Source organism: Trichosurus vulpecula, chromosome 5 (genome assembly GCF_011100635.1).
Source record: "Trichosurus vulpecula isolate mTriVul1 chromosome 5, mTriVul1.pri, whole genome shotgun sequence".
Classification (NCBI taxonomy): Eukaryota; Metazoa; Chordata; class Mammalia; order Diprotodontia; family Phalangeridae; genus Trichosurus; species Trichosurus vulpecula.
In genome coordinates this window covers 58,679,273-58,698,150 of record NC_050577.1, presented here as the reverse complement: position 1 = coordinate 58,698,150, position 18,878 = coordinate 58,679,273, and the positions used below count along the sequence as shown (strand labels likewise).

The following is an 18,878-nucleotide window of genomic DNA, read 5'->3' as shown; positions in this document are numbered from 1 at the left end:
CAACTCTACAATTTTATGGATAGTGAAACTGAGGCTCAAGGAAGTGAATGAAGTTATCCAAGTTTAGACAAGTAATAAGAAGCATGAAACAAGCATTCAAATTCACATGTTCTGAGTCTAAATTCACTGTTCTTTTCATTATTCCAAAGAATTACCTACCATAAGCTTAAAGTAGCATCTTAGATTCATAAAATAAGAGAATTTTAGAGCCAGAAAGGATCCTAGAAATCAATCTGTTGAACATCATCACTTTTCAGTTGAGGAAGTTAAGACAGGACCATCTTCTTGGGAAAAATGGTCACGGTCAACAGCACAATTGCCCTGAGAATAAAGGCCACTGAGAATAGTCCTCAGGACATAGGGCTTTCACGGGGGTTCTAAATACTATCACTTTTTAGAAGGATTTGAATAATGTTTTCGAGTATAGATCTGTGAAGTGGATGATCATCACATGATACCCATTCTTACCCCTTAGGAATACCTGAACATTATGCAAACCATTTAAGTTCTTGCTTCCAGAACCTCAATCAAATTAGACCATTTCTTATTCCAAAGAAATACTAATTTAAAATGCAAAAGTCAGAACATCCCATCCAAAAATTGAGCACAATAAATGAAATTTACTTCAACGCCCTCATCCACAGTCTATGCCTACTGAGTGAATATATTATAGCAGTGGATGTTCAGAGAAATGTCTTTGTCTTCTATGTATATTTTACCTTATTCTTTTTTTGTGCAGCCTTGAACTGACAAACATGCTTTCCTATCCCCTTTGATCCAATTCATTCCAGAAATGAAGATCCCGTTTCTAAATATCTTATTATTTCTATAATTTATTTTGAAACAGAATTAAAAGACAGAATGCCACATCATTGCTATGTCAATGATAGTCATATTAAAGTCTGAGCAACTCTAATATTATGTGTAGTGAATGGTCAAGTTAGAAAATAGAACCAGTTTGGGGGAAAGATTAATATTTTGTTTTTAAAAAAAAGGAATTTCAGGGAAAAGTCAGTTTGGTTTACTAAGTAAAAATGGAAAAAAGTGAAGATAACCAATGGTCAATCTGAAAAAAAAGATTTAATAACAAAGATTGGTTATGTTATTAGATTTGAAGCACCAACATCTTCAAATAAATGTAATAATCACATTAATAATAACAGCTAATTTTATATATCATTCACTATGTGCCATGTAATGGGTTAAGCACTTTATAATCATTGTCTAATTTGATCCTAACAAGAAAATAGAAGGCACATGACCTTATTTGACTGGAAACAGTAAGGAGGGCTTCAATAAGGTCTGCTGACATCTTTTTACCTTGATTTTGCTCCATCTCGCTACCTCCTTCTGAACAGTCATGAAAAGGAGTAGCAAAGACATGGACTGACCTAAATTGTCTTTGTGGCTCTCTTCTCTTCTGAAAGACAGAGCTCTAAGAAGCCTAGGAGGCTCCCCAATGTCTTGGAGTTGGAAACATGACCATAAGTCATTCATGTTCTCCTTGTGTCCAGGCAGGTTTTGCTGTTAACCCACTGCAGTTCTCTTCCAGGAATAATTATGTCTTATAATTTTTATCGTTATCGCTAAATGTTCTATTCTGTGAGGTAGGTGTCATTTTTGATAGCTACGTATTGCCGTAATGATCTATATGCTTGATAGTTCCTATCAAAAGTCATCCTTCTTTTGAGCAAAATTGTACCTTTGTTGTTTGGGGTTCTGCTTCATAAGTGCTGTCTTGATCAAAGACTAGAATATCCCAGTTACTTTGTCTTACCCCTCTCACACAGATTTGGAATGCAAACACATTAGAGAATAGTGGTATAGACTGTGAGGAGCATCTTCCCTCAAAGTCTCCTCTCTGACATCGAGCTCAGTAACAAAGCCAGTAGAATATAATCTTCTCCAGTGACGGGGCAGTTTTATTTTTGTCTTTGAGTCCCCACAGACTGACAAAACATTGATGATGCACCTAGTAGGTGCTTAATTAATGCTTGTTGAATTGAATTGTACCAAGAAGATATAAATCTATGCATGGGGGGGGTGCATCTGAAAAACAAAAATTCTAACGATGCACCAAAAATCAATTGTAATACACAGAAAAAAAGTGGAAGGTTGTCTAGAGAAAACAAAATATCTGCTCAGGGAGGTCTGAGAAAGCTTAGATTTTAAACAGGCATTTTAAAAACACCAAATATGGAAAGACGATGGCATAAGCAAGAATGAAAACAGTAATAGCATACACTTGTAAGGAGAATTCCAGAGAAGACAAAACTCAGAGATCTGAGGGGAAAATAGTAGAGATTACACAATAAGGCTTTTAAAGATTTGTTTCAAAAAGGAAAGCTAGGGATAGAATGCCCTTTTATGACAAAATGGCAAAATGACCAGAAATGTCATATTAATCATAATAATAGTAGTATTACTTCCATGGATAATGGTTCTGTGAACTCCATCAACAAAGTGTCAAGAAAAAAAGAAAATATCAACCAAATATCTGAGTCATACTGATTTGCTTGTGGAAATTGAGGAGTTCAAGACGGCAATTCAGGATCAGGTCATTGTCACAAGAAAAAAGTGCTCCCTAAGGAGCCCAGATTCTGTGATCAATGTCTATGATACAAAGAAACAATAGTAACAGCATAACACAACATTGCAAGATGAAAAAATAATACTAACAGTTATCAAATTATTAGAAAAGCACGACTTAATGTCTAGATTTTTACATCAGAAAGTCACTATCTTTCATGGATTGGCAGATGATAAATTTTCAAACCACAAATATAAACCTCAAAATGTCCTCGAGAAGTCAACCAAAAAGGAACCTGAGAAATAAGAAGCATTTGTAGAACATATAAAAAATGATAAAAAATCTATAGAAATATTTTGGGGAAAAATAGGCATCCTTTAGTCAAACAATAGTAAAGGTTAATAATAAGACATTTATATGCTAGAATTTGTTGAATATAACCATAATTTGTTTCTCAAGATGTATCCTAAAACCAGAGGATCATAACAGTGATATAGAGCTTGAAGGAACCACAGAAGCCATCTTATCCAACACTTTCTGTGAAAGTGAAAGCTGATACCCCACTTTATTTTGTATAATTTATTAAGAATTATATCTAATCAGTATATGTCAATACTTGTGGATCAGATTTGGAATTAACTGTAAAGCCCTCAATTGCAGAGTTTGTAAGCTGTGAGCTTTTGCTGACCATAGAGGGATATGTCAACCTGGTGCATAAAACGCTTGCCCACCATGAGACTTTCAAGAAGATATTGACCCACTCTGTGTTTTGCCCCTTGCCAGGGATTCTGGAGATCTGCTCTTGCAATTAAGTATGAATAAGCAAAATACAATCCTACTCTTCACCTTTCTTATAGACCAATCGCAATCTGAATTTGGTCTGCATCACCGGACCTTATGTAACCAACTGTATAGAAAGCTGCTCTGTCAAAAGTGTCTTTGGTTACTGAGTAACCATTGACACCCTTTTATTGGCAATTGCTGGTCTGGCTAATAAATTGATTGTGCTCATACCTTTATGCCTCAGTTCCTCTTTAGCATAGACTTTTATCACAACATATCATTTATCAGATAAGGAAATGGATTCCCAGAGAGATGAAATTGTTAGTCCAACATCATCAAAAGGCAATAGGTGTTAGAGTCAGGATTTAAACCAAGATTCCTTCACTCTAAATATCAAATTTGTTGCCTCTATTACATTGCGTTCTCATGAAACAGCAAAGAGCCAAAAATGAGATCAAATCTAGAACCAGGTTCTTGGCACCAGAAGTTAAAGAGGGATGATCCTTAAGGATCTTGTCCTTAATCAAATTTTACTGGTCAATTCAGATAACACAAGAAAAGAGAAGAAATGTGCAACATATTGCAGACTGCAAAACCTTGTTGCCTAGCAAGTACCTAAGATGATATGATCTGGCACTCACTGTCTTCCAAGGACCGACCGGTGACAAATCATCATTCTACAAACAGAGACCTCAAAATACCCTTCAAAATTCATCCAATAAACCCCATAGGAAACATATCATTATCAAACCCTTGTTAAGTACAATTACCAAGATCTAAAACAAACTTAAAAGCAACATATCTTTCAACAATGCAGGCACTCCCTCCTATGGTACAGACTGTAACCTGTCCATGGGACTCTTATCCATGGCCTCCCCAGAATATCTCCACAATATGATGGAGTCTGTCTCTAGACCTCCTAAGAAAATTCGGTTCAATGAAACAGATGGCTTGTTCTTCCCTGTCCCTCCTTACATGACTAGTCCACCTCCTGTAGTAGATATATACCTATCTCATGCTGGTGCTTACACCACTTTTCCAATGCAATTCTTCAATGACAGAATGTTGCAGATTACTCATGGTGTCCATGTGCCTCTCTCACTTACAACTTTAATTCTCTGGACATTGTGGTATTCCATTACTCTCTGTCATATGTTATCACAGAAAGAATCATTAGGAGAAAGAGATGAACTTTTGTTTCAGGGGAGAGCTTAGGGTCTTTCAAAAACTGCTTTATTTCCCAAAAGTAGTTCAATCTGTTCTCCTTATACTATTTAATTCTGGCTGCATTATTCATTTGCAGTGTTTGTACATCCAACTCCATATTGTAGTGTAAATAGCTTTTTTTTCTTCCAGACATCAACATAAATGGCCACTATTTTCTAGGAAAATTTAGCCTAGGGATAAGGCCTGGCCCCATGATTTTATTGGTGTAAGAAGAAAAAACTTCCTCTACTCTAATCAATGCAACAACCAATGACAATTTCTCAGGACTTGTGATGAAGCACACTACCCATCCCATGACAGGGAAGCGATGGACTCAAATTAAAGGTTGAAACATATATTTTTTTGGACATAATGAAGTGACCAGATTTTTCTTGGTTATATGTATTTATTACAAAGTTTCTTTTTTTTTCCTTTTTCAATAGCAGGAGGTAGAAAGGAAAGAAAATAGACATTTGTCCACTGAAATAAATTTGATTTAAAAAGAAGATTAATCACAAAATACCTGACATGTAACTTTGTACCTCTGCTAGTGTCCTAGTTCTCTCCTTGAAATGCTTTCTTTAAAATAAACAAAGGGGTATGGGTTCATGACAACTAATTTCAAGAATTATCTACTCCAAAAATTAAAGTAAAATTGAGATAACAGTAAAGGCGTATACTTTGGTTCCAGAATTCATATGGACCAATATGGGATGGGTCAAACATAAGTTCATGTGAAAAAAATCTGAAGGTGGTAGTGAATGGTACAAGATCTACTTATTTGATGGTAAAACACAGAAGCCAAAAAGTTAATGTGATAGAAGACTATATTAACTGAAGCATGAAGTACAGAGTCAGGGTCTTCTATTCCATTAAATTGCAAAAGCAATATTGTGTTGAGTCAGTTCTGAATGCCACATGGGAAGAATGACATTGGCAAACTGAAGCCATCTAGAAGGGAGAATCCAAATATATGGCATGACTCAAAACCATGCCATAAGAATTTTGAAGAAACTGGAGATATTCTCCCTGGACCAAAATCCCAAGACAAATTTCTGTCTCAAAGATTTTCTTGGTCTAAAAGGGTAGAATAAGTACTGATTGGCAGATGTTGCAAAAAGGCTGATTACATCCCTGTATATTGAAAAATTTCTGAATCATTAGAGCTGCCCAAAAGTGTAACAGGGACTGCTAGGGAGGTATTGGATGAAAACCCATCTCTGAAGGTCTTCCACTAAAGTCAGAGGTATTGTAGGTTGGATTCCTGCTTAGATATAGATAGGCCTAGATTATCTCTGAGAGAAGTTCTGTCTCCATGCATCTATAGAGTGTGATCTAGTATCTCTGTACCTAAAATTTGAAATCCTAGTCTTTCCAAGAAAGCTGAAGGCAACCATTCTTCTAAACAAACAAACAAAAAGGGCTATTTAAACCTCTGTTTCATCTGGAATGAAAGAGTTAATTGCTTGTCTAAGTTTAATTAGCCAATGTAGATTGAACTGGGGCAAATAAAGTGGATAGAGCTCTGGACCTGGAGTCACTTATTTTGGTTTGCCTCAGTTTTCTCATCTGTAAAATAAGTTGGAAAGGAAATGGCAAACCATTCCAATATCTTTACCAAAAAACCACAAAAGGAGTCATAAAGATTTGGACACAACTGAAATGACTGAACAACTGCCACAAAAGTTAAATTTCCATTCCAGGGATCAATCTAGTAACTTCTGCCACATTTGGATCTGAAGCCAATGAAATAATATATGCCAAATAGTGTGACTTTATAAATTACCTCATTATTTCATTGTCATGAAAAACTTAAGCAGTCTTCTTTAATGACTAACATAGTTTGAAATATACTGGGTGCTTCTGAGATGGTAAGAGAATAACATACAATTACAGAATGTGTGCGTTTGCATTATAAATACAAGTAGATGCTAAAGAGATTTTGTAATGGCAAGCAAAGGGGGACTTTTTCACTGTTTTTTCTTTTGGAGTGCTTTTCAGCACTGAAGTAATCAAATGCCTTTGATTGAGTCTTTGTTTGAATCAAGAGTCTTTGCTGACCTCCTTAAGTCACAAGAAAGTCTAAGCCACATGAGTTTGAGTCACATTGTTGTGACACTCTCTGACTGGGAAGAAGTATACATATATACTCAGAGGTTAGCATTTTGCTTGGGGTTTCACTCATTGGAAGACAGTTCCTGTAATTTCACCAGACAAGACTCTGGGTAGCCTTTAAGGAGCCCTCAGGCTTTAAAAACCCAAATGTCGGTGCCTCTGTCTCTCTGGTAACTATGTATACATTGCTATGGTCAGACAGAAGCCTGCCTGTTGGTTTGTGTTATTTTCTCTGTTTATAATTTCTGCTTTTGATTTCTGTTTGTATTCTCTCTGAAGTCCGGAGTGCTGGCTTTTCCCCCTTAACTAAGTGAATGACGTATGTATGTTTAATTAAAGTGAGATTGTCAACCCCTTAAAGTTGCTTTCCTTAGAAAAGCAGATCAAAGAACCTATGTTAGCAACCCTACTGTGTGCTGATGCTGTTGGTCTTGTTGTTGGTCTTACACCTCCACAGCAGCTGCTAGTAACATTATTTTTACAGATTTACATACTTACAGATTGATACACATTACACATCTATAGTTATTTCTTTTTTGGTCTAGTCCTGTAAATTCATTCAGTTAGGGAACTGAAAGTGAAGAAACTCATTCTACTAATGTAAATGCTTTACAACTTAGCCTTAGACAGTTGCCTGGGGCTACTAAGAGGTTAAGTAACAATTGGCACAGCCTTTCAAAGTGCAAGGTCATATTTATACTGCAGTGAAATATCAGAAAAAGATTTTGTGGACGATAAGGTGTCTAATTGGTTGAAAATTTCAGTACATTTTAATATTTATTTTTTTCAAAAGTCTCTATAATTGAATTTTTATTTTGAGACAACTCTGTCATAATACTAGCATTACCATACAACTATGTCATGTAGATGGAAGGGTAGGGGAGTGAGTATTCTCATTTGCTGATGCATTTTTTCTGTTCTGGGAGATTAATATTATCTTCACTAGAAATATATATATGTATGTATGTATGTATACATATATATATATATATGTGTGTATATGTGTGTGTGTATTCCTTTGTTCTAGTGGATATGTATCTCTAAAGTACATTAAAATTTCTGCAGTGGGAAGATGTAACAACAATCCAGATAGCAGAAACTTTTGGGGTATAAGACCCAACAAGACTAGCAATGAGAGCTGCCAGCACAGGTTCTTTGATCTGCTTTACTAAGGAAAGTAACTTTAAGGGGTTAACAAACTCACTTTAATCACACATGCAAATATAACTCACTTAGTTCAGGAGGAAAAGCCAGCACCTTAAACTTCAGAGCAAATACAAATAAATTACAGAGACAATATAAACAGACCAAAGCACCATTCATAGTTACCACAGAACCAGTGGGTCTGGGTTAGCAAAGCTGGGGGGCAGGTACAATGGCTTGCCCAGAGTCTCAACACTCCTTCCATGAGTGAGACCCCGAAGGAAAACTCACCAACCTCTAAGTTTATATACCCTGTTGAGAGTCAAAAGGCGTCACAACATGCAACTCAAACCCATGTAAACTAGGCTTTCCCTTGAAGTAAGGAGGTCATCAAACACTCCTCCATCAAAGGGTGAACTCATCAAGGTCACTTGATTAAATAAGTGCTCCAAAAGAGAAAACAGTAAAAAGCCCCACCTTAATTACTGATACAGAAGAAGACAGGGATTTTTTTCATTTTATTAATAAAATAAACTAGAAATATACAATGAAAATGTATTTGAAATATTTAAAATGCAATTATCATGTAGAAAAAAGCTGTCATGTGATTATAAAATATTCAATAAATGCCATATTTTTTATAACAAGAAGGAAAATTACATACCTTAGTATCCATGTAGTTACATAAGTTACATAATTTATATTGTATATCAGTTGCAATATTTCTGTCTTAAATGAATATCTAATAAACTAACTTATGTATACATATATACACACACATATATCTATATACGCACATATATACATATACATATATATTTATAAACATACACAGAATACATAAACACACAGACACAGAGAGACATAATTTGGGAATGTTGTCTTCAGTATATTCCATTCAGTAACAACCATCGCTACCTAATATAGCTCCTATGTGGCTAAAATTGTTCTCATTGAGTTAAATGACATTATATTAAAACTGTCTAATTAAAATGAAAAACCCATTTCATTCACTTAATTAAAGCAAGAGTTGATTATTGATATGTTAGAAGTGTAAAGAATGGGAACTTAACTGCGGTACATTACAATATAAGAGTATTTGCCATTATTGAGGATTTAGAGGCACAATTATACTTACTTTCATGCCATGATCATACTACAATGAATTCTGATTGCACAAAAGTATTCCTAGATGTAAAAGCAAATTATTACGGTTTATTTTGAATTTAACTGGTAGTGATTTCATTTATATTTCTTTAAAATTATAGTGGGGCATTACCTTCAGATATAAAAAAATTCTCAAGAAGACAGAAATTATTTGGGGGTAGTGAAAGACATCTAAGTATATCTATGAAATAAGAGCATATCTTCCTCCCAGAAAAGGATCTATGCAAAAAGGCTAGTATTTAATGTTATGGGAACTAAAATTTATGTAACTAATCATTATTGTAGAGCAGAATACATTATTATGTTTTCAATTTTACAGAGGCTGTTAAGGATGTCCACATCCAGCAGTTAGATATAGAGTGTGATGAAATTCAGAAATGCCCTGTGAAGACGGCCTGCATTACTTAGGACCTGCACAGTCTGTAAAGTGTATGAATCTAAACAAATGCACAGGAATGCTGGTGTACTTGTAACAACGGGGCACATAATTTATTTTCACTTTCAAAAGAATGGTTAGTGTTCTAGTATTAATAGGGCAATTTAGATACCCAGACTTTACCAATATGTACTCCTCTTAAGAAACTGATGCATTCTCTTCTGCCACAGCAACTCTGAATAAGATGTTTCATGTCCAAATAGCTCCATAACAACTACAAAATAAATTTTGTAACCTAGAGTACTTTTAAAAACAGTTGTCCCCTCTTACTTATAAATAGCCCTATAGTTTAAGTTAGCAAATTCAAAAACGAATCCATTCCATTTGGGAGCTAAAGAAAGACCTGCTCCCCTTTGGCTAGAATTAGAAAGGTAAAAGAAAATGAAGATGAAAGGAATTTTCAGAAATGATTAGTACTATATAATTAATAGGAAAATTCAGAGCACACCTGTAAAATTCACTCTGATTAAGAAGGGTTAAGACTAATGATTTTCTTCATAGAGTACATAGTTGTTATCACTGGGTTTCTTTGTGACATATAAAGTTCATTTTTGTGGTCACTCTTGAGAGTCAACAGACATATAGAGTGATTTAAATAGACATCTTGCCCGGTGAACAGTGTGGTCTAGAATGATCAGTCTTGTTGAGTCAATGATTTTATATTTACAGGGCCTCTTTTGGGTGTTATTAAACAACTGATTGTAGGGAAATCTACTCAAAAAATGGATGTTTGGACCCAAGGATTCAAAAGCTGACTTTCCTTGTCTACAGAGATAAAAAAATTAACAAACTGAGTAAAACAAAAGTATTCTGTTCATAATAGATAAAATTTAACATAAATTTGCTAGTGCCAAACAATAGACATTTGAGTAGGGACTAGCATTTTTGCATTGCTGAGAGGGACTTATCTAATGAGGCTGATTTTAAAGGTCACAACAAGAGGCCTGAGATCATAGGAAAGTTCAAAATGGCAAAAGTTATATAATACTTCAAATTCCAGCTCTATCCTCAGACATATTTTAAATATGCAATAGTTGCACGCTCTGGAATGTAGGTGCTCCTGAACATTTCTGCTTCAATAACATTTCAATGAAAGAATCTTTAAAAGTAATTTCAGTGAGATAGGGTCAAGTTTTTCTCCTCAGGTCACCAGTGTTGCTCAAGGAAGGAAGTCCATTTTATTTTTTCTTTGGACCAGATTATGATTCTATGCTTCAACTTATTAGTTAATAAGATGGATGTTATACTAAAAAATCCCTCTCCAGGAAAACGTCATAACAATTATTAAATAGTATAGCATACAAATCATACTTGGAAGCCCAGTAGGAGCATCAAGTTGCATGTACATTACTTATTGGATCCAGTGAAGCACAGAGCATGAAATAATTAGTTCTATAGGACTTTGCCTACATTCCTAGGCCAAAACAAGTTGGGTGCTTTAAGAAAAAAATGAACACAACACAAGTGATGGATTCAAGATGCAAAACCAGGAAGATATTTTTGGACATGGATGACCAAAGTGGAATTTGTTTTGCTTTACCACCTTAAATGTGGTCTTTATTCAATGGATTTACAATATGCCATTTAAATTCTCTCTATAGTCAAGTCTAAACATTTAGGTTGACAGATTTTTTTCTTCGCATTATTTTTCTTAAAACTCACTTTTCCAAGAAGTCTCTTTTTGACCAACAATAGCTTCTGTTCTAATAACAATAAAATAAATTAAACTTTAAATGTGATATCTCTTTCCTAAAGCAGTTTACCTCCACATACCCCAGCCTCCCTACTATACCATGTTTGTCAATTACACTGTCTTTCATTAGATTCCAAGTCTCCTTGGTATATTGAAAATTTTGAGGGAGAAAGAAAAGACACAGAGAGTAAAGACTCCTTCTCCATTTATTAGTTTTATAAAAACCATACCAATCACCAACATGGCTCAGAGTAGATGTACAATAATATAACACAATTATAGCAAGGACAAACAAATCTTGTATATAAGAGCTGAGTACTCAGGTACCAACTTAGAAACTGGAGCCTCTGAAGGCTAAAGAATCTGTGATGAATGAGTGTGTATTTATTATCATGCTTACCAAAGCCAGCTAATAGCAAGAACTACTTAGCATTTTGAAAATTGCTGAATACATAGAATAAAAACTATACTCACTCTGCCAACTAAGTGAGCATGGTGATTTGGATGCAGAGCCTAATCTAAAAAAAATTAATAAAATAAGAAAATCTACCCACTGCACTGTTTTCAAAATGAAAATATAGTTTAATGCTGTGCCATTACATTGCGAAAGTAGAAGCAATAAAAGTATCAAGCCTACAATCCTTAGATTCCATTCTGATGTCTCTACTTTCATGTTTATCAGGCACTGAGAAGAAAGAATGGGGACAGTATCAGACATGGAGCCACAAAAATGTATGTTTGAATCTTTCCTCGGACATTTACTAGCTGGGACTTTAGGCAAATCCCTTAATCTTTCTCAATCTCAGGTTTTACATATATACATACGTAAAATGAGCATAATAACGGCATTTACCTCATGGGGTTGTTATAGTATAATACACGTAAAGCTCTTTGCAAACTTTAAAGCTCTAAGTTCTATATGAAGCTCTTACTATTCTAGCTATTATCTATCACTTAGGAGTGAACATGATTCTAGATGATCTTTTTTCCCTTTTCAAACTCACAAGATTTATGGAGATGTGATAGAATGATAATGAGTTATGGCATGTTCAGACGGACCACAGAAGAATTGTCAATTAACTCCGCATTTTTTTGTCAGTCCAAGGCAGTACAAGCAAAACTCCAACAGTGAAATTTCAACAAACGGTAGCCAACTGTCAAGCTATGATCAAAACACAGTATTATTAATCATGGCTGTTGTATATTATTTCAGCATGCTGATCAATGCTGCTGAGCTTTAAAATCAAGAGATGTTTAACTACAACTCATTTTAAAGGGTAGAAAAATAACAGATATACCAAACAAAGCCAGAGAGAAAAGGAGGAAAAAAGAGTTGTGAAATGTACTTTTAACTGTAAGCTTTAGGTAAAATGTTTTTCCTTGAGTATAACTCTATTTTGGCCAGAGGCAAATAGGAGCTGGACACTATCTGCAGATCTGACTTTCTTTGAAGTATTATAGTTTCAGCCTGATAGAATATAAAACTCAAGAAGTAGAGGAAGATCTAACACATAGTTATTAAGAAAGGTACTTCCTGCATGTGACTTGGGATTCCAATGTCATTTTCAGTAAGGTTTTCACAATGTCAACAAAGGAAAAGGTGAAAGATTTTATCTTCCAACACAGCACATGTTGCGTATTTAATAAAATCGTTAACACCTACCAGGCCAGAGATTTAGCTACTGTGTTTTAGGAAGAAGGAAAAAAAGGTCAGGTGATTGCAGAAAAGCAAAGGAAAATCAGATGTCTTGACCCACATCAATAAAATGTGTGGAGTGATTGGCATGGTGAGAAGAAAGAGGAATTGGGATGAATGGAAAAGAGCAGGCAAAATAAAAGTGGAAAAGCGTAGGGCTGTGATGCCTCTTCACTAGCTGTCTACCATGTCTGGAGTACTCTCCCTTCTTACCTCCACCTTTGGTTTCCTTCAAAACTCAGTTCAAATCCCTCCTTGTGCAAGAGGCTAGTCCATGCTCCCTAACCAAGTGCCTTCCTTTTCAGTTACCTTTCATTTACTCTGTATGTATCTGACATGTACAACTTTTTGCACATTGTTCCCCCAATCAGAATGCAAGCTTGAAGTAACATGCTCTCTGGCCATTCTTTCTATCCCAGCACGGTTTCTGATGCATAATAAATAGTCATAATATATCAAAGATTTAGAGTTGGAGGGGATCACAGAGGCCATAAAGTCCAATCCATTTTATTTAACAGATGAGGAAACTGAGGCCTGACCTGGTTAAGTGATTTGCCCAAAGTCATACAAGTAGTAAGCACCTTGTGCAGGATTTGAATAAAAATCTTTTGACTCCAGAGCCAATGTGTTTATCACTAAATCTTGCTGTAGTTAAAAAAAATTATAGCAGACCGAGATAAAAGATAATAAGGTCTAGAAGTATGATAAGATATTTTAAATTTTAAACATATTTTAAAATTTAAGCAATTTTAAATTGTAATATTTAAAGGAAAGAGAACTCATGTTTTTATAGCACTTTGAGTACATAAGGCATTTTCCTGATAATCACATATGATAGTGTGTTACTTTTACTTTTTGTTGTTTTGTTATTCAGTCATTTTTCAGTCATGTCTGACTCTTCACGGCCCCATTTGGGAATTTCTTGGCAAAGATACTGGAGTGGCTTGTCATTTCCTTCTCCAACTCATTTTACAGTTGAGGAAACTGAGGCAAATAGGGTTAAGTGATTTGCCCAGAGTCACACAGCTAGTTAGTATCTGAAGCTGACTTTGAACTCATGAAGACTCTTCTCAATTCCAAGCCCAGGGCTGTATACACTGTGCCACATAGCTGCCCCATTCTAACTTTTTAGAGATGAGCAAATGGAGGTGTTGGGTACAGTGAAAAGAGTACTAAATTTGGAATCAGACAACCTGGGTTCTGTTCTTGGTTTTCCTACTTATTTTATTGCATACATTTTTTATTATTTTCCAAATTATTCCAATTATTATTATTATCATTGTACTACATATATTTATTTTATTACATATATTTATGAGCTTCCTAAGTTACACTGTATGTAGCCTTCAGCTTCCTCCTGTGAAAAATTGAGTCTTGAATTAGATGACTTCTGAAGACTCTACCACATCTGCAACCTTGTATGTAATTTTAGGGTTGACAGATTTAATTCCACTTCACTTAAAATAAGAGAAAAGATGCTCAATCAATCAAACATAGGTCAGACTAAGAATGGAAACTCTTTGCAAGGCATTTGCTCAAGTATAATGATGCCAGATAGGAAGTAGGTTCCAACCAACTGAGGGATTGCATCATGTCCTCTAAGTCCTGTATAAATGTGCCCAGTTTGCTGGAATCAGAGTATTCCAGAAATTTGAGCAGACATGTTTCCAGTAAAATCCCTAAGGGGGAGGAGTATAAGGGAAAGAGAGCTATTCACTTCAGACTTGACCAGCCTCCTGCCCTACTCCCATTTTCCCAGGTAGGAGGGTGACGCCTTGTGAGCTTTAAAGATCTAGGAGATTTTGGACTTGTGACCTACTCATCAACATTCGAGGATCATCTCCCAGTGACAGAAGCATTATCTCCATTGAGAACCAAGGGCATATTCACTTTGCTTGGAGCTCCCCACACATGGGAGAAAAGGACCTCTGATAACTGGGAACTAGTAATTAATCCTTTGCCACTTGTGATTTCTAAACATTCTATTTTCCCATGGATACGGTATGTATTTACGATAGAAGGTGTCACAAACTTAGTGGAGGAGGGGAGGGTGCCACATGGGGTGGTTGGTGAGAGGAGGAGAGGGTTTCATACCAATTGTCCTTACAGTTACTACCTTAAAAAATACCTATTTTTCCAAAGCTACTTAGGATTGGCTGACTAAACATATTCTCAATTGATAATCTTGGAAAGAAGAATACTGGTAGATCCTAGAGCAAAATGGCATTAGGGAATCACTCCTCCCTCCTTATGGGTATACCTACAATGCTGGGAAGTAATCTTGCTCTGAAGACCTGACTCTTTACTGGGAATGGGATGATGTGAGGTGAGACAGGAACTAGGTCATAGAGATAAGCATCAGAGCTAAAATCGGAACATGGGCCTTCTGATTTCAACATTAGTACTTCTTCTACTGCGTCATGCTATTCTTGGTATTTTATCTTATATGAACTTCACAACAATTATGTGGGATAGTTGTGTTTTACAGATGAAGAAACTGAATTCAATTTATACACTAGGATTCAAATTCAAGTCTTTTAAAGTCAAGTCCACTGTTGCTTACAGAATAGAAATGTCTTAAGATAGATTTTATCAGACTTGTGATTTTTAATGTACAGGAAGCTCCCAATGAGCAACTTAGTTTCCCAATATGGATCAGCATCTGTTCTGCAATTTATGATGTTAGATAGAGGTGTTAAACACATAGCTCACAGACCACATGTGGCTCACCAACATTCCTGACTGTGGCTGAATCAGACTAAAATCTAATTGGGAAACACTTAACAAAACAAATAAAAATATAATAAAACATAGGTAACATTAATTAACACAGATAATGTTAATATGTGGTTTTCTAGGTCAATATGAAGACTGCGTATCTTCATGTACAGTTTAGTGGCCATTGTTACTATATGATATTGGCACCATTGGTCTTAAAGAACTGCCTCAATCTTTGAAAAATTGAGTGGCTAGCCCAGGATCACATGGCCAGTGGGTATGAGATCTAGAAGGCATATCATCCTGGCTCTAAGATTGCCTCTCTACTCACTAGGCCATACTAACTTTCTAAGATTGATATTATAAGATGATAATGGAGCTCACATATATATGTATGTCAGTAATATTTTAATTTTATAATCAGTCTCAGAAAGTTAATATGTTGAAGAGAAATGATTATTAATAACTAATGATTTGGGGAGATCAAGAATTCCCCCTTTTTCTAAAGTCCTCATTTCAAAGCTCTGTCTCTGAAGGCTGAATTAACTTTCTCCTCAATTTGGTCAGACCTCATCCAAACTTACAAGGAATTCAATCTAAGTTGGGGAAGCCCCTTGTGTTCTACACAGGTTTGGGTGGGGATAAAGTCTTTGATTAGATTGCCCAAAGCTGGGCAATTTAGAAGCAAATGGCATAATCAAAGTTACATTCCCTTAGTCCCTCAACAGAATGGGTCCACCTCTCATTGTAATATTCATTCTCTTTCATTGCATGTTAACTACTCAGAGTTGATGGCTATCCTCATGCCTTTCTTCCAAGGGCATATAAACTGTAAGCCTGCTGCCATGAAGGGTCTTTGGCATTCAAGAATATCAATAACTCTTGTGGTAATAAAATGCTAACATTAGTAAAATGATGAATTACCCCAAAATTTTCTCTCTCTCTCTCTCTCTCTCTCTCTCTCTCTCTCTCTCTCTCTCTCTCTCTCTCTCTCTCTCTATATATATATATATATATATATATATATATATATATATATATATGTATGTATAGATATACACACACACATATGTGTGTGTTGTGTGTATACATATATACACACATACATATACACATATACATCTACATATATGTATATATGTGTACGTATACACAATTTTGTGTAGCATGTGTATACATGTGTAAATGTTTCAAATAATTTTGTAACCATCACTTTTTTATATGACTCCAGAAAAATTATTCTAGTAATAAAAAACTACATATACATATTTATACACACACACATACATGCATATGTATAAACACACATGGATGAATGAGACATTCTTTAAGAGTTCTTCAGGGGAAGAAGACAGGTAAATTTAACTATGGAAATATTCCTCACTAAAATTCTAAACTTTGCTCTTCTGATGCTTTTAGCCCAACCAGGTTTTTTTTTTTTTAATGACCCAGGAGACTGAGTTAACACTTCTTAAGAAAGCTATCCAAATGGACAGTCACTTACTTTGTATGGTCCACTGATGGCCTGTGCTTTTCCTCTGCATAACGTATACTAGCTCCATTTCCAAGTCCCCACCTAAAGGTATTGACAGCTTGAATTCTTTTCATCAATTCTGGTTGATACCATCCACATAGATTTCCATTTTCAAAGCTGCAGAATTCCATAACTGAAGAAATAAAATAATAAGACGTTGGTCATAAGAAATGCACGAGTGGATAGAAATTTGATCTTCAGTTATGTCCTATCTCAGTAATTTCAAAAGTCCTTGATTTTCTCCAGGAGGATACTTTCTCCACTAATATAGATAACAACCCCTCTACAATGTAGTAACACCCTCTAGTTTCTGAGGCAGCAAATTGCATCACTTTGTGGCCACCATGATGGTAAACCTCTCAAGCTTAATAAGGCTGATTCTTGAATACCCAGTAAATTGTCCATTCATCACTTGGATGGTACTTAATGCCTTTCTAACTTCGTAGGATCTAACAAACTGTGTGCCATCTCATCATAGCCTTCAAAACTGAAGTACAACTGCATGGAGGGATGAGTACCGCTGGAAGACATGAGTGGAGAAGGGATTCTCTTCTTCTGAGATTTGGTTGAGCAATATATTTCAAGTTGAAGACACAATTTAAACTAATTGTGTGGATGATCTTTTTAAATAGACATTTAAAAATTACTTAGCCTATATTTTCTTGGCAAAAGTCTTGCTTTAGTAAACAATTAAGATTGAATTGTATTTATCATTTAAAAAATAAATTGGCCTCTATCTGAATATATTGACATTATTTTGTTTATTTTTAAAAATGCAATTTCTAATGTTTGTTAAAACTTTATTCTTCTAGGTAGCTATATTTCTTGTATCCTGATCTCTCTTCCACCTATGGAAGAGCTTTTTCTTTATTCTCTTCATTTGTTTATAAAATCCTTTCCCCACTCATATTGATAATGTAAAAAAATCTATGAATTTTCATCTATGGGATTCTATGAATTCCAATGTGGAAATCTATGAATTCTAAATTATTGAAGACAGAATTGAGCATTACTCAATATATCTTAGCCTTCAGTAAAATGTTTATTTGTAGTGTGGAGGTGATCCTAAGGCTATGGAACCTCTATCAGGTTACACCATACTACAACAGGTCTGGGACAAATTGTCCTCTGAAAGGCCAGTCTAACTAAATTTGGAGACTGACAATTAGGCTCTTTAATATGTCAGCAGCTCATAAATGCAAGCCTAGGAAGTTATGGAAGGGTCTGCAGTTTTCATCAGTTGCAGGTCCATGAAATGACAATACGTCACTTTACAATATCAACCTCTTGTTTTTCAGTTGTTCCAGTGTCATTTCATCAATATACTACTTATATGAAGTCTTTTTGTTGCAATGGAAGATAGTTTAGGACACTGCCGATGACAAGTATTCAATGTTATTTGACTCCATACAATGGAAAGTATACTGTTTGGAGAAAAAGGACATCAACTACCATTTATTATTTGTGGGACCTCAGGCAAGTTAATAACCCTCTCTAGTCTTCAATTTCTTCTCTAAAATGAGGAGACTGGACTATATGGCTTCTGAGTTCCCTTCTAGTTCTCAGTTTTATGAATATCTAACTAGTGGGTCAAAAAACCACCACCATTTCCCAAATATATCTATGTTCTAATAAAATAATCTGTAAGGGAACATCTTTAAAGCAAATAGAATCACATTAATTGTTATAACCATATGGATGCATATCTACCTAACTTCTTTGAGAAAAGATTTGACACAGTAAAGCTCTTTCCTCCCTACTGCCAATGAAGGGGGGAAATGTGGTTAATCTGGAAGCCATCATAGATTTCCAGACACTAAGTAGCTAACAAAAGCGTGTTCATCATAGTTTCATCAC

General features: G+C 35.3%; 1 protein-coding gene across 1 annotated transcript in view; it reads right to left on the bottom strand.

The window, feature by feature from the left end:
- MALRD1 (MAM and LDL receptor class A domain containing 1) overlaps positions 1-18,878 on the bottom strand; it is a gene marked incomplete at its 5' end in the record, with an annotated part of 881,642 nt that overhangs the window by 571,519 nt on the left and 291,245 nt on the right. Inside the window, one exon of the mRNA XM_036760519.1 lies at positions 16,992-17,154. Within this exon, the coding sequence (XP_036616414.1) occupies positions 16,992-17,154 (163 nt within the window). The remainder of the gene's footprint in view (positions 1-16,991; positions 17,155-18,878) is intronic.